At 35.7% G+C, this 16,329-nt stretch overlaps 1 protein-coding gene across 1 annotated transcript; it reads left to right on the plus strand.

The window, feature by feature from the left end:
• Positions 1-634: 634 nt before the first annotated feature.
• On the plus strand, positions 635-7,403 carry LOC131028165 (zinc finger CCCH domain-containing protein 30). The gene is made up of 2 exons (XM_057958393.2): positions 635-1,275; positions 4,505-7,403. Exon 2 carries the CDS (start codon positions 4,546-4,548, stop codon positions 6,844-6,846), a length of 2,301 nt encoding a protein of 766 aa, XP_057814376.2. The 5' UTR covers positions 635-1,275; positions 4,505-4,545; the 3' UTR covers positions 6,847-7,403.
• The last annotated feature ends 8,926 nt before the right edge of the window (positions 7,404-16,329 follow it).

Raw genomic sequence — 16,329 nt, forward strand, 5'->3', positions numbered from 1 at the left:
CCCTGCCCTCTGCTCTCCCCCAACGCCCTACACTTCCCTCCCCCGCCACACCTACAACAACGCCTCCCACGAGCTAGGGCTTCGAAACCCTAACTCGGCCGCTCGCGAGCCCCCGCACCCACGCCATCCAGCCTTGGCGAATCAATCCAATATTACAAATTAGATTATTATCAAGTATGATTTTTAATATATTACAAGGAAGCTTCATCTATTAATATATCTATAGTCAAAGAGAAGGGACTCCTCAACCCTACTATGTAATACACCCCAAATCCATTCCTTTAAAATATGAATATTTATCTCTACCAATTATTTAATAGTCCTTTGAATAATATTACAAATTAGATTATTATCAAGTATGAATACTTTTTAATATATTTCAAGGAAGCTTCATCTATTAATATATCTATCAACTATTTAATGATAGTCCTTTGATAGTGTTGCTAGTTAGATTATAATTTTTAATATATTGCAAGGGAAGCTAAGATGCACATTAAAGTCATGTTTGACTATGACTATCCCATGGTGGTTTGACCAGCCCGCCTTGAAGAGCGAAGTTTTTTTCCTTCACGTGAGTCAACCAGCACAACTTTCCTTTCAAATTCCACCTGTATAGGTACTAATGCCTTATCCTTTCCACCGTTCTCCCAAGGAGGAATCTTCCCACTTCCTTTTTAATTCCGCGTGAACAAAATCTGGAGTTGAATCCTTCCCCACATTTAATTTGCTTTACTTTGGATTTCATTCGGCTGAGCAGACAGGGCCCCACTTCCGGTTCAGATTTTTGAATTTCTATCATTTGAGCGCATTTGAATGCAATTTGGGGATCCGTCTGCTTTAATTTCACCATCGTTGGTAGACTGTACTTTGTGGGGACAGGAATGGACGCGAAAAAGGAATTAAGTTGAGAACTGTTTGCCCGGCAGGATAATTGAATCCAATCCAGATATAGATTGTTTCTATCTTAATCTATAATGCTCTTGGGTTTTTATGGTAATCGGAGGGTTTTAAAGCGAATTGAGGGGCCCGTACGCTTGTTTAGTGGTGTTGGATTAAATTATGGTTGTCAACCGCCTCCGCCTCCTCCTTTGTTGACCGGGGATACTTCCTTACACATTCCTCTTCCCTTCTCGGTGACTCCCCTGGAGTTCTGACGTTTTTAAAAGCAGTCATTTGCATGTATCTTCATAACCTGCAGCGCTGAGAGGCCGGAAGAGCGGTAGCAGGAGTGGAGTATACCAATTGTCGATCTTTCCCTGAGCAATAGCGGTACTGGTGAGCACTCTGCCTTTGCCTCAAGCTCTGGTTCTTGTTTTCTAGGTTTTATAGCTATCTGGGTTTCTTGGAATAGGGTTTCATGTTACGATTAAGGCATGGAAGACGCTGGTTGAATGGTTTTCTTTTTGTTCCTTTCTCATGGTCTCTCTTATGTGATAAAGTTTTTGAATTTTGAATTTTATAAAATTCGTTTTCTGTAAATTCAGGCTTAGTTGTCACAAGCTAAGGCTATGGTCCATCTAAAATTTTTTGGGGGGTGGTTCTGAGAAAAATTAGGAGCCTGTCCAGAGCACCGCCCTAATGGGTTTTCTTAATTCTCTTCTGCAAAGCAATTTTAAGTTGAAGTGAGGAATTTTAGATGAGAAATTGTCAAGTAAGGTGGCTCTTACAACATAAAAGTTCACAGGAGGAGAAACTTTCAGGCATCTCCTCCAACACCAACTTAAAAGCTTGCAGCTGCATATGTGAGGCTCCTATTTTACAGTTAAAAACTCTTTTTAATTCAGTATCTGCGTTTTTTCAATTCCTTGGAACTCTATTCAGGGTAAAAGTAGAAGCCAAAGCCGCCTCGGTAGGACCCCATAAGGATTTAGCTCCCTCAGCAAGTTGGAACCTTGGAAGCCCACGCTCTTACCCCTTCTACCAGCTTTTTTGACTCTTCTCTTTAGTTTTTATTTTCTAACAAAACTTAAAATTATTAAAAAAATAAGAGAGTACAATTTGAAGCTTTCCTTTCTTTTCAAGCAAAAAATTACTTGAATCTTGAACAGTACAAGGATTGTTTTCAGTTCTTCTGTAGGGTTTGATAGTCTGGGCGTCCATTTTGGGAATGGTCTTGATTAGCTGAGGGTTGAGAGGTGGAGGTTTGCAAATATCTTGCAGAGACACGCATATTGTGAGTGTAATTTCATAAGTTGTGAAATGATACATTCGTCTAGCATATAGTCCTATTAAAGAGGCAACACAGACTTGGTTGAACTTGCTGTATGCCATTCAAATTAGTAAAAGAGAAGCACCCTGTCAGTCTTCTGTGTGAGGGAACGGATTATAGATGTATATGTTAAAAACATTGCTTAAAATTTAAAGCATTAAATAGAATGGTTATGTCGTTCAATTTTCCATAGGAAAACCGACCCTTAGGCGCTCATTTTTTCTCCATATTAGTAAAACAGAAAGATGATATGTAGTTCCTGGTTATCAGATTTTGATGGATTCAAGTGTGATATGTTCTGTAGTTGTGGCTTCCTATGTATGTAGTGGCAATGTTGAAATGAACCAGTGTATGTTTTCCATGTGGGTAAGATGCATGTACTTTATTGGTTTAGTTTTTGGTTTTGGGTATATCATTTGTGAAATTGATATCTAAGGAGGATGAGTGAAAAATATCAAGCTGTTAAAGTTTTCTTAAATATAATTGTGGTTGGAATGTCTCATCTATCTTTTATTTCAGTCAATTTTATATTTAGACTCTGGGTTCCAAACCTTAGGTAAGTTGTATTTTACAGATGAATAGTTCACTCTAGCAAATTTCTTACATTTTCTTTCTAGTTTTTCAGTGTAGTGCAAAGCACTGAAACCAGTCATGCAAATGATATCATAGTTGTGGGTGTTGGCCATAATTTGCTAATCAATTTGCAAGACCTGTTCCAAGGTTAGGTTAGGTCGGAACAAAAGAAAGAATTACGAGGGTGAGTGGACTGGATGTTTTTATCAGGTTAAATATGATATTTGGAAATCAATGTGGTATCTATTAGTAAAATAGAGAATGGAGTTTTGCAACTGATAATTGAATTAAATAAAAGTATAGTTGGAATCTTTCCTTTCCTTATTAAGATGCACTTTTGGAAAGGGATGTGTTGTATACTTTGAGATAGGATTTAAATGTATGCTACAATCAAATTTTAGCATAAACTGTGGTATTAGAAGCCTTATACTGTGAACAGGTTCTGGATTTTGTATTGTAGGTTGGGAGTGATTTTAATTTGAGACAGTTGTGTATGATCCGTCATTTTACTGTTCACATATGTTTTTTTCCCTTTCTTGAGTAGAGAAGTGGGCTAGATGCTTTTTATATTTCCATATATACCATATGTTTCTATACTTGAGTTTCCAGAGTTTGTGGGTGTGTGTATGAATGCTGTGTAAATGGGAATGTATCTTCAGATTTTGGATTTGAATTTGGATTTTCCAGTTCATTGCATAACAGGTTTTAACATTTTGGGTTATGCAGTTTATGGAATCAATTCTTCTTTGGAGGGTAGGCTTGTGCAACTTTAAGTTGATCCATTTCCAACTCAAAAAATGGGAATGTTCCCCTGGGCCTTTAAACATACTTTTGATGATGAACTACTTTTTGCTTTTTCCCTGTCATCGAGATCATTGAAATGATCTTTCTTTTCTGGACTGATCCAACCCATCATTGCTTGACTGAATTGATCTCCAAGTGGGCCGCATGACCCCACTTTTCTTCTTTTATGGGTGTTTGCTTAAACAAAGGAGTTGTTAAATCTTATAAGATTCTGTATAGAACATGTTTGATTGCTCAGGAATTACCAATCTTGCATCAAGCATCTTCTATGCATACTAGCAGAGTTCTCCGCCAAAAGCCTTCTAGATTTTATGACAAATATACTTTGCCAAACGTTATTGTAAACGTTGGGGCAAAGCTCATGGTTTATCTTCTTTGAACTGTTGTTTATTTTCTTATATTGTGTTTGTTCTTGGATTTTCCTGCAGATTGTCATGTTCTTTCAGTGATGTTCACAACTTGCTCTTGTTGTTTGTTGTGATATTTAATACCATACTTGGAAATAACCTCAAGCTGTTCTTATGTTTACATTGTCAATTTCATAACAATGTTCTAAGGATTAGTATAGTGGTTTGATTTAATTCTTAGCAATATCACTCTTTTGGACTGTTATCTCGTGTCCATGTTTACATAAATCTTAAATCTACAATCTGTAATAGAAACAACATGTCTTAAGATGGTTCCCTCAGTAATCTTTTATGTTCTCCTTTGTGGACGTGCATTCTGTTGATCTTACATAATTTTATTTTTGTTATGCTTTAGGCATTGAAGATAGAAACTGGCTTACTGTTTTTAGAAATTATCTATATGCTTTTACAGGATATCGGATAGCAGTTGTTAAATTTAGCTATTATACTACTGTTCTGGTATTTCAAAATATGCTTTCTAAGATGTTTGAAACTCTTATGTTTTATATAGGTCTTCGAAGCATTTTTTGAGTACATCGATTGTGAGAAAGTATGTGTGGAGGCTCAGAGCATTCCAAGCCACACAGTACAGCAGTTGATTTTCATGGTGGTCATGAAAAAACTGTTCTGTTTGAGAAACAACTGTGCACAGTGCAAGGGGCTGACATACATTTCTCAATTCTCCTTGAACTAGCTGCAAATAATGACCTGATAGGATTTAAGCAAGCTGTTGAGGAAGATGGATCAGCAATTGATGAGATTAGCTTCTGGTATGGGAGGCAAAATGGTTCCAAACAGATGTGTTTAGAGCAAAGGACACCTTTGATGATTGCTGCCCTTTATGGTAGCATAGATGTACTGAACTACATATTATCTGCCTATGCAATGTGTGGAATAGATGTCAACTTAGAATGTGGATCAGGCAAGGACACTGCTCTACATTGTGCTGCTGCTGGAGGGTCTAGTTTTGCCATTGAATCTGTGAAGTTATTGCTTCAGTCAGGTGCTGATGTTAATCATTTGGATGCTAATGGAAAGAGGCCTGTGGATGTAATAATGGCTTCCCCAAAGCTTTCCAATGGAAAGGCTATGCTGGAATATATGTTAAGTTCAGGATGCCAAGCAAGTTCTTTCATGAAGATACCAAATCAAGTTTCTGACAGTGGCTTCTCTTTGTCTCATATTGTATCTGAAACTTACAAAGACTCACATGGAGGAGGGCCTAACAGTCTAGGTTCTTCTCCTCCTCTTTCTTCGTCTCCAAAAGAACTGAGCTCTAAATATTTTTGCACATCTTTAAAGTTTTCCGAGGCATCAAGGGGTTGTGTAGTCAGTAATGAGAAGAAAGAGTACCCTGTAGATCCCTCTTTTCCTGATATAAAGAATGATATGTACAGCACTGATGAGTTTCGAATGTATTCTTTCAAAGTAAAGCCTTGTTCAAGAGCTTATTCTCATGTCTGGACTGAGTGCCCTTTTGCCCATCCTGGAGAAAATGCCAGAAGACGAGACCCTCGAAGGTATCACTATAGCTGTGTTCCTTGCTTGGAGTTTCGTAAAGGGTCTTGTAGGCGCGGTGATGGGTGTGAATATGCGCATGGTGTTTTTGAGTGTTGGTTGCACCCTGCTCAATATCGAACACGACTATGCAAAGATGAAACAAAATGCACAAGAAGAGTTTGCTTTTTTGCACATAAGCCTGAAGAGTTGCGCCCTTTATCTGTCTTAACAGGGTCAACTGTGCAATCACCTCAACTTGCTGCTTCATTGGATATGAGTTCAACCATGGGTCCTATCATGCTAAGCTCACCATCTTCCATGGTAAAGATGTCTGCCGTTTCGCCTTCAAATCCTCCATCAGGGGGCTTAACCACACCACCAATGTCTCCATCATCATCATCTGCAAACTCATCTGTTTATTCATCGACAAGTAAAGCCTGGCAACAGCCTAATGTACCGACATTGCACCTTCCTGGTGGTAGTCTTCAAGCTAGTCGTCTTAGAGCATCACTTAGTGCCAGAGACATGGCTGTTGAGGGATTGAATGGCTGTTCAGACTATGAAGGGCAACTTATAAGCGAGTTTCCTCTTTCTATTCAATCTAGGATGAATTCTGCTGCAGCTGTTGGGAACACTTCATTTAGATCTGCAAAATATAAGTCTGGCAATAGTGTTTCTCCAACTAATCTTGAAGATTTGTTTGCTTCTGAGATGTCATCTCCAAGAAAATCAGGTCTTGAATCTTCTGCTCTTGCTCAGTTATGCTCACAGATGCAGTCCCAGAAAACATTACAATGTCATTCTCAACTTCCAAGTCAAACTCAGACATCAATTGGTAATCAGATTTCTCAGATGCGGCAATGTCAGAGTCCCAGCAATTTCCACTCTCCTGTTCAATCTTCTTACTTGCCATCTCTTGGTGTGGATTTGGAACAACACAACACTACTGGGTCTGCTTTATCATCAGCTTTGATGGCTTCAACAATTTCAAGATCTGCTGCATTTATGCAGAATGATTTTCGGAGCAAAAGCTCACGTGACTTAAGTGCAAGTGTGCCTCCTGCATCATTGGCAGATTGGGGTTCTCCAACAGGTAAAGTAGATTGGGGTGTTCAAGGTGAAGACCTGAGGAAATTCAGGAAGTCATTTTCCTTTGGTCCCCGTAGCTCAGTTGAAGCAGATTTATCCTGGGTTCAAAACATGGTTAAAGAAATGCCAGTTGATGCTGGGGAGGGGCATATTTCAGTAAGCCCTCTGGAAGCATTGAAAAACAGGAAGGCAGATAATGTCGATCGTACAGTTTTGAGTGCTTGGATGGAGCAGCTGCATCTGGATCAGCAGATGGTAGCATAACATTTTTGATAAAAGCAAAATCTCAGTGAAATTTCCTTTCTGCCCATTTTGTTAAAATTCAATTTATTGTAGTAGACTATCCACATTCTAGACCAGGAATTGTCTGCTTTATTGCTGCTTTTGAGACCATATCCTGTAAGTTAGCTGATAAAGAAGCTACGGAAGATAAGCCTCACAGATAAAAGTCAGCAAGATATTTCAAACTCTAATTTCCCTTTGTCTAAGGTCTACTTGTGCTAAGCATACAGTTTTTTGCTTAACTGACCGCAGAAATCGTATTGGAATTTCTGTCATGTAAAACATTGGAAGAAAAAGTGAAAGTTCCAATGTTACTGCAAGTTTCAGCTGAACCCCCCCTTCACTTGATGAATTGTTGCAGATAACTAAGAAGATGATCAGAGGTGTATTCTATAGTTGGTAACCTTTGCCAATTTATGACATGTATACTTATAGCCAATTCAGAGTATGGATATCTGTTACTCTAGATTACTGGTCTTTATTGCATTGACTAAGAAGATTATAATTTATTACATTAATCGACATCCAAGGTTTGTCCACATATGATCGTTTGATCTAATACTACAATTCCTTTCACATCAACTATCCTGAGCGATTGTGCTTATGGAGGTAATAATAAAATCAAGGAACTTAAATCTTGTGTATTTTGATTTTGAAATAGCAATGAGTGTCTCTTTCTAACAAATCATCCTAAGAAGGGGCTTCCAAGTTATATATATTAGTTTTGAAGGGTGTCCTTTACACGAGGTGTCATGCAAATTGGATCAATGTAGCTTGCTTCATCATACATCGAATGAACTATGCTGAAAATTTGGGAGTTTGCCCCTCTAGAAAGAAATTACTGAAAAGGCAAGGTTAATGCTTTTTACTGCTAGTACACATTAAAATTTCCATTTTCCTTGTATTGAGAACAGTGCTTGACTAAATGTTTGGGGGGATGATACGCTGTGTTTGGACGTATCTTCTTGTTGATTGATTAACATTGGCTCAGGCAAAATGAGTAAAAATAACCTTGACCTCAAAGTCTTAAAGGTCTGTAGAATTATTTTAGACATTAATAAGCCCACGCAAGCTTTAATTTCCTTGTCAGAAATAGCATAATTTTATGCACCTCGTGCAGTTTGGAAGATATAATCAATTCGTTGTAGCTGTACAGGTAAAAGTAGGCTTGTAGTTACCCAAGGTTAAATTAATGCAAACAACATTGCACAAATTAACTTAGATAAATCAGATGAATTGGAAAATGATAAATTGGAAATGCAATTATAGAAATTTAAAATCAAATTAAAAGGTTTACTTGGCTATTGAACTAAAGGTGTTGTAGGGATTTTGAACCTTACAGATTTAATCTACTAAAATATAGAAAATTGATATCCTCGAAATAGTGACGGTCTTTGTAACCTCCACAGATTTGGAGTCATTTAAGGATTTATCTTACACAACACATTTGTTCACTGGGGAGCGGTTCTGTTTCGCTCAGACTAGTGAGATTTGGTTCATTTTTGACTCTGCTATCTGTTGATTTGTAGGAATTAGTGGTATTGAATTGTGGGGGTTCATGTTCTGGAATTAGTGGTATTGAATTGTGAGGGTTCATGTTTTGCCAGTCAATCCCCTTGAAAGATTGATTTTATGACTTTGAGCAAATGTTGATAGATGACAACTAAATATATAAAGGCCTAGATGTGAATTTTGATATAATTATGGATTGTTTTTGGTGCTCCAAATTCAAATGTTCATACACTCATAAATGCTTAGGATGTTCAAATGATCTAGAATGCCAATTAATGTTCAATTGAATGTCTTTAAATACCAAAATATAATGAATAGTCAAACAAAAGTGTACCGAGTTGGATCCCAACTGCTACAAGGAAATGATAGGAGTTGGCAATTTGGAAATTTATTTATTTATTTGGATCAAATCTACAAGAAGAGGGATCACTTCTGCACGTTTCTGCACCGACTGAAGATAAGGACTCCTAGATCTTGGAATTGAGAATGGATATGTGGAAGTGTGGGCTGGTAATGAGGTGAATGTGTGAAGATATAAAAATAGGTAGGCATATAGTTGAATGTATATCAAAATGTGTTTAGGTAAGAGTAATGATACTGGATTGGAAATGGAAAAGAAAGTTAAACTTGCACAAAAGTGTGCTATATGTCAATATATAATTATATCAAGACATTCTATTTAAATAAATCCAAAAACAAATAAGAACTAACATGGACATATCAGTGGTGCTCCCTTTGAGTACTCAGACTAATCACTTTGCTGAAGCCGAGATAAACCTACAATGGATTGAAGCTTGCTCAGTCTCAGGGTTTTAAAAAGGTTTGGTTGGAGGGGGATTCCCTAAACATCATCCAATGCCTCAAGAACAAACATAAACCTAGTTTGTCTATAAATGCCTTCATTAAGGACTTCCTTAATGTTATTAATTCATTTGAGGAGCATTTTATATTTCACATATATCACGAGGGGAATAAACTTGCGGATGTCTTCGCAAATATTGGATTGGATTGTCTAGGCACTCGACTTAGCACTGGGACTCTCGTGACCGGCTTCTAGCATAAGCTCTCATGATTTTCAGCAGAGCCTTTTATTGTCATAATGACTTGTCTTTGCAAATATTGGATTGTCTAGGCACTCGACTTAGCACTGGGACTCTCGTGACCGGCTTCTAGCATAAGCTCTCATGATTTTCAGCAGAGCCTTTTATTGTCATAATGACTTGGCATAACACATGCTTTATGGGTGCTATTTGTGTTTTCTCCATTCCGTCGCCTTGGTGTTGGGGCTTGTTCTTTGGCATTATTGTGGTGGGGTTTGGGGAACTGTATCTTTAGTGGTGAATTAGATTATGGGTGGGGAGAGGAACCGTTTGGAGCCCACTTCTTGTTAAGGATTTAAACAGAATGGTCTGGTTTGGAAGAAAGTTGAAAATGGGGGTTTGACGGCTTATTATCAGAGGCTACATGGTCATGACCAAAAATTTCAAAGATGTTTGCTGAGGGATGGAAGAACCGCACCCTTATTGCCTATGCTAAGGAGATTAACATTTCCGAGGACCTCCACTGGGCAGCCGACAACTGGAGTGAAAGTTTTCAAAGACAAAAAAGCTATTGATGTTGCTATCAATCAATTTCTCAAGGGAAAAGAGAAGGAGAGACTTGTCAAGCAACCTTCGGGGGGATATGACAGATTTTCCATCAAAGCTCTTTTGGGCTGAAGTTGTAGAGATCATAATGCGTTATGTCACTTTAGATGGCAAGTTTGCTACCACTTATGGTGTCCATTTCATTCTCCTTAACCACTTCCGACATGAAATTTTGGTGTTTTTCCTTTTTCCCTTTATTTTTGCTTGCCTCGTTGGAAAAGGGGATTAAAGATCATAGGAATAACTCTAAAGTCCCCATCCTTCATGAGGGGTTAATTCTGTTGTTAATGGAGTATGCTAAGGATTTTTTCCCCCAAAATTCGCAGAATTTGCCTGGAAAACAAAGAAATAGAAACCTGTGGTGACCCATTATTTAGATATAGAAACTGACAGAGGATTTGGATACCGATGATGAAGATTATGAGGAAGGAGGAAACATTGTATGAGGCTACATCTGTGCAAATGTTCTCTTCCCTCTCGGAGGATGATAAGGGCAAGAAGAAGAATCCCACTAAAAGTATGACGAGCACATGCTTCCTGGACTGGTGGCTCGCGTATTGAGGATGATTAGGCTGGGGAGAATGTTACTTCAACTACTGATCATATTAAGAAGGATAAATTTGGGGCCGGTCAACAAAGGGATGTTTCTAAAGGTAAAGATAAGATGGATGCCCAAATGCTTAATAAATCACCAGGGCACTATTGATCACTTGGCTGATAAAATGCAAACCCCTGGTAATTTTAAGATAGGGCAGGCTTCCCCTAAGTTTTATATTGGTGATCTTGTGCTCAAAGAAAATAAAAAGTATGCAAGACAAATATAAGAATAGTAAATTTGAGTTTAACTGGTTAGGTCGATACATCATCATCATCACTCAGTATGGTTTAGGAGCATATTAGTTATCTAACCTTGACAGTGAAGCATTAGACAATACCATCAACATCATGGACCCCAAGTGTTTTCATGCCTAGTATGAGTAATATCTCAATAGAAATTAAAAAAAATATCACAATGAAAAATATAAAATAGTAAATATAAACATTTTCCACAATGAAAAATATAAAATAGTAAATATAAACATTTTCCTTTGATGAATACCATTTTTGGTGGTGCCTTGGATATGTACCATGGTGAAAAATTGCTAATAGGTTTCATGTGCAATAAACTCATCTCTACCATCTTTTAGTTACTTAGTCAGTTATTCACCTATTACCATCATAGTAACTTCCCATCCTCCATCTTTGATCTGATCTTTGATTTACCTTTGATGCTTGATGTATCTCTTTGTCCACTCACTCATACTTTCTGTCACACTCACCAATCAATCCAATTCTCTCACCCATGCACTCAATTAACTATTTCATACAATTAGTCAACTAACCCTAACCCTATCTCCCTCATGTATTCATTTAACTATTTCATGTAAGTAGTTAACCCATCAATAAATTTTGTACATTCAGCAATCAATTGGAGTTGCATTCTATTTGGTTCTTCTTTTCAAACCTATCATCATTATTTTAATATCACCATTTTATGCATCTATATTTTATATTTTTACCATGTTATATTGGTGAAATGAGAACCCACATTCATCACGATTCGACACTTGATTACGTGATTATATGATTATAAGATGTGAGATTATTTTATAATGTTTTTATCTTTCATTAATTTAATTATTTATTTGAAATATTAGTATTATTGTTAGTCAGATCATAGATGTAATGTTATTTTTTATTGATGATTAAATATTATTTTATCATGCTTCTTATGGATAATATTAATTATACTAATTATTAGAAATTATTATTGTGATGTCACAATTTTGTGTTTATCTCTATGAGATGTGTTGTGAGTGTGTTTGCTCATTGGTTATCATACTATTTCTTCAACCCATTTTGCGCTTGGTATTAATGATGTGTACTTGAGTGAGTAGGATGTCTAGGCATGAATTATGGACATATTCACATGTGTTTAATTTTCTTTATCCATGGTGGGGTAGCTATATGTGAGTTGTGTTATGCTCTTGCATCTTAAAAAAATAAATCATATTTGATCTAATTCCCCCTTGTGTAAATGAGTTAAGTGTGATATAAGTACATTATATTTTATTGTAGCATTCATCTATATGAATTTGAAAATAACTTGAAAAGTGAAGGGGCATATTTACAATTTTTTAATTTTTTTAGATATTTAAAAAAATATTATTTTCATAATATTATTAAGAACAAGCATTGCGATATAGATATATGATATATTACTTGGAATCATCTAAGAATGTTTAAGTGGCTTTTACATCAACACATTTTCATTAGATTAAATTTAAAAAGAAATTGATTTGGTTCTAAAGTCTTTGACCCATATGGTTGTAATTATATATTTATTTCCTTAAATTTATCATTAACTTTTCATCATAGTTAAAAAGTTGTAACATTCAATATAATTTTGTTAGTTTTGACATTGGAGTTAACTTTTCTTACAATAATGCGATCAACATTTTTTAGCATTTTTATTTTTTGTCAATCATAGAGAACAAACAATGAATAATTGAAGGATGATTTAAAATAACAAGTTATGAAATTTTTATGTCAATTCAAGTTGTAATTTTTACAAAATATTAAAGAAATTATTTCTATCATTTTTATTTTCCCATTATTCTTTATTGAGTGATATTATTCCATATTACATAATTTTCACACCAAATAAAAACATTCCATGATTTCTTAGATTAAGATCATTAACTCCAATATATAATACAACTTTTTTATTAAATATTCTATTGCTTATTAATTTTTGAATTAGTACTAACAAAATTTTATATCTTTATTATTCTATACACACTTTTCTTAACATATATAACAAAATTATTTTTTTAAATTAAAATAAGATCACATCTATGAAGAGTGGAATTCTTCTTTTGATATTGTTCTAACCATGTTTTCTATATCTTAGTGTCTTGAACAAATGTCTTTGTTTCTTTGTAATGACCTTACATTCATTGTAAAATAAAAAACATATATAATGTGAAATAAAAAATAATACTTATTATAATTTTTGGAAAGATATATAAAGGATAGATATAAATATAAAATTGTATTTTCAAATGATTCTATTTGATATAGAAAAAGTTAAAAGGTAAATTACTTGATAGGTGTTGAGCAGACCCTATCATGATATTTATTTAAGTCTTGGTGGTTATATCAAATGTGGTTTAATCAAACCTTATAGATGAAACTTCTCTAGGATTAAATTGTTGTTATGTGATTTTAAGCAAAAATTAGGATATCCCATATAGACACACAATTGTTGAGCAGACCCTATCATGATATTTATTTAAGTCTTGGTGGTTATATCAAATGTGGTTTAATCAAACCTCATAGATGAAACTTCTCTAGGATTAAATTGTTGTTATGTGATTTAAAGCAAAAATTAGGATATCCCATACAGACACACAATTGTGAGATCAACTTTATGTTAATAGTTTACCATATATATATATATATATATTTCAAAAAAGTATTCTTGGATATAAATTTTAAAAAATCCAGAGCATGATTGGTAAGGATAGAGATAGATTCAAAACCTTGGATTCAAATTTATGAATTCAATGATATTTCTTTTTTTTTATTTGTTTAAAATGAAGAAAGAATAAATTATTATTATTGACCATGTAAAATGGGATTTTTTTTAAATTATTTTTTTAATGTTGAAGAAAGCTTGAACATCTTCCTTTAATAAAAGTTCGACATGTTTTATTAAATCTTTAGAATAAAATTATATATATTTTATATTAAAAATGAATAAATATGAATACTTTTTAGGATATTTCCAAGATATAATTAGAACAGAAAATCTTATGTGAGTTGTTTTAGGCTTATGTTTGTTACCCTACCCTTTACCAAGATCCATTTGTAAAGTGGTTGTCTTAGCATGTGTAGGAATTGACAAGATTTAGAGGAGTCTTATTTGTATTACAATTTATAAATGACCCCTTCAATATTCAATAAAGAGGAATAAGAAGGGAATTTTATCTTTGTGAAATTTATGAAGATGGATGCTTGCATTCATGAATTTTTTTAGAAGAACCTTGTGTGAAAGGCCTTTACTAATGATTATTTTTACATGAGATTTTTTTAAAGATCATTTTGGAATTGTCACAACCCTCCTTTATCACTTTTGGATTTAAAATACAAACTCTATTATATTTTTTTGGATAAGCTATTTAAATGATTGATTGAATATTATAAAAGGATAAATAATAAAACCCACACACACACACAAAAAAGAATACTCAATTTTGTTGAGTTAATTATGGTGGGTTACTACATGTGGTATCAGAGCAAAGGTTCAAATCTAGGCCTTGTGTTCACTTCAATTTATTCAACTAAGGGAATGTTTTGCAATGGTAGAAATTAAATTTTAAAATCCTAAATCAAGAACTAACTACATAATTTAACTTTCAGGTAAAAACCTAGAAGTGGAAGAGGAAGAGGAAGAGGAAGAGGAAGAGGAAGATGAAGAGGGAGAGGAAGGGGTAATGGAAGACATACTAGGAGTCAAAGGGAAGAAGACCATGAGGAGAACCATGAGGAGAACCATGAGGAAGATCATGAAGAGGATCGACGCAACCCAGGAAATAACGAAGATGGGGTCCAAGCTATAATCGACCTTCTAACCGAGCAAAGAGATAAAATCAACTTCCCAGAACAATCAATGCAGGACCTTAGGGAAAGGCAGAATGATTTTGAAAATAGAACTGGTACCGAAAATGGAAACCCTGGTAGCAATCAAGGGAATATGATGGGTAATAGAAAGGAAAATAGGGTGGCAGATGCCTTAAGTAGGAGGAGACACTTGATGACTATAGCAACATTCAAAACTTCTTTCAAAAGGCAAGTAATGGATGAACAAGGGCATGACCCATGGTATGAGCAAGTCAAATTGACTTTAGAATACGATCCAACCAATCCTAAGATCGAAGGGTATACATTAGATGAAGATGGTTTGCTCAGATACAATAATAGTATCTATATTCCTAATTCAGGAAACTTAAGGGAAGTAGTCTTGTCAGAGGCTCACAATGCCCCTTATTCAGGGCACCCAGGAGTTAACAAACTTTATGCAGATCTAAAGAAGTTATACTTTTGGCAAGGGATGAAGAATGACATTGTCAAGTATGTGGCTAAATGTTTGGAGTGTCAAAGAGTAAAGGCATAACATAGACATCCAGCTGGATTGTTGCAATTGCACGATGTACCTCAACACAAGTGGCAAGTTATTAGCATGGATTTCGTACAAGGGTTACTCATGTCACCTTCTAGGCATGATGCAATAATGGTGGTAATTGACAAACTCACTAAGGTGGCACACTTTATACCAGGGAATCCGACGGATGATGCACCTACCTTGGCTAGGCGCTTTGTTAAGGAAATATTTAGGTTGCATGGAATACCAGAGAAAATCATATCAGATAGAGATGCTAGATTCACTTCAAGGTTTTGGACCACTCTTCAATCAACTCTAGGAACTCAACTAAATTTTAGCACCGCATACCATCCTGAGACCGACGGTCAGACATAAAGGACAAATCAGATTATGGAAGACCTACTTCACATGTATTGCATGGACCGACAGAGGAAATGGGAAGAGTACCTACCTCTGGTAGAGTTTGCTTACAATAATACATATCAAACATCTTTGGGAATGGCACCTTTCGAAGCTTTGTATGGTAGACCATGTCGAACACCTTTGAGTTGGGATAGTCTTGAAGATAGAGTAATTGTTGGACTGGATATGTTGAAGGAGATGGAAAGGAAAACTAAGGAAATTAGGCAAAGATTGAAGGAAGCCTCAGATTGGCAGAAAAGTTATGCAGACAAAAACAGAACACCAAGGGAGTTTGAGGTAGGAGAGAAAGTCTTCCTAAGGGTTAGGCCACACAAGAGTTCCATAAGATTTGGGAAAAAGACTAAGCTTGCACCCCGTTATGTTGGAACCTTTGAAATATTGGGAAGGATTAATCCAGTTGCATACCGGTTGGCCTTACCTCCCTAGTTGAGCCGAATCCATGATGTCTTCCATGTATCTCTTCTAAAAAAATATGTACCTGATGAGAAACACATTTTGAATTGGGATGCTTTACAGGTCCAGGAAATGGGAGGAATAATGATAGAGCCATTCAGAATCTTGGAGAGGCGCCAGTGCCAGTTGCGCAATAGAGAGGTTGATCAGTGCAAAGTGCAATGGGACCAGTATGATGAAAAGAATGCCACGTGGGAAGATACTAAGGAGATGCAGCAGTTGTTT

The sequence above is a fragment of the Cryptomeria japonica genome, chromosome 5, assembly GCF_030272615.1.
Source record: "Cryptomeria japonica chromosome 5, Sugi_1.0, whole genome shotgun sequence".
Classification (NCBI taxonomy): Eukaryota; Viridiplantae; Streptophyta; class Pinopsida; order Cupressales; family Cupressaceae; genus Cryptomeria; species Cryptomeria japonica.

Excerpts from the sequence above, each read along its gene's own strand:
- LOC131028165 (XM_057958393.2), top strand. The coding sequence starts at position 4,546 with ATGTGTGGAGGCTCAGAGCATTCCAAGCCACACAGTACAGCAGTTGAT.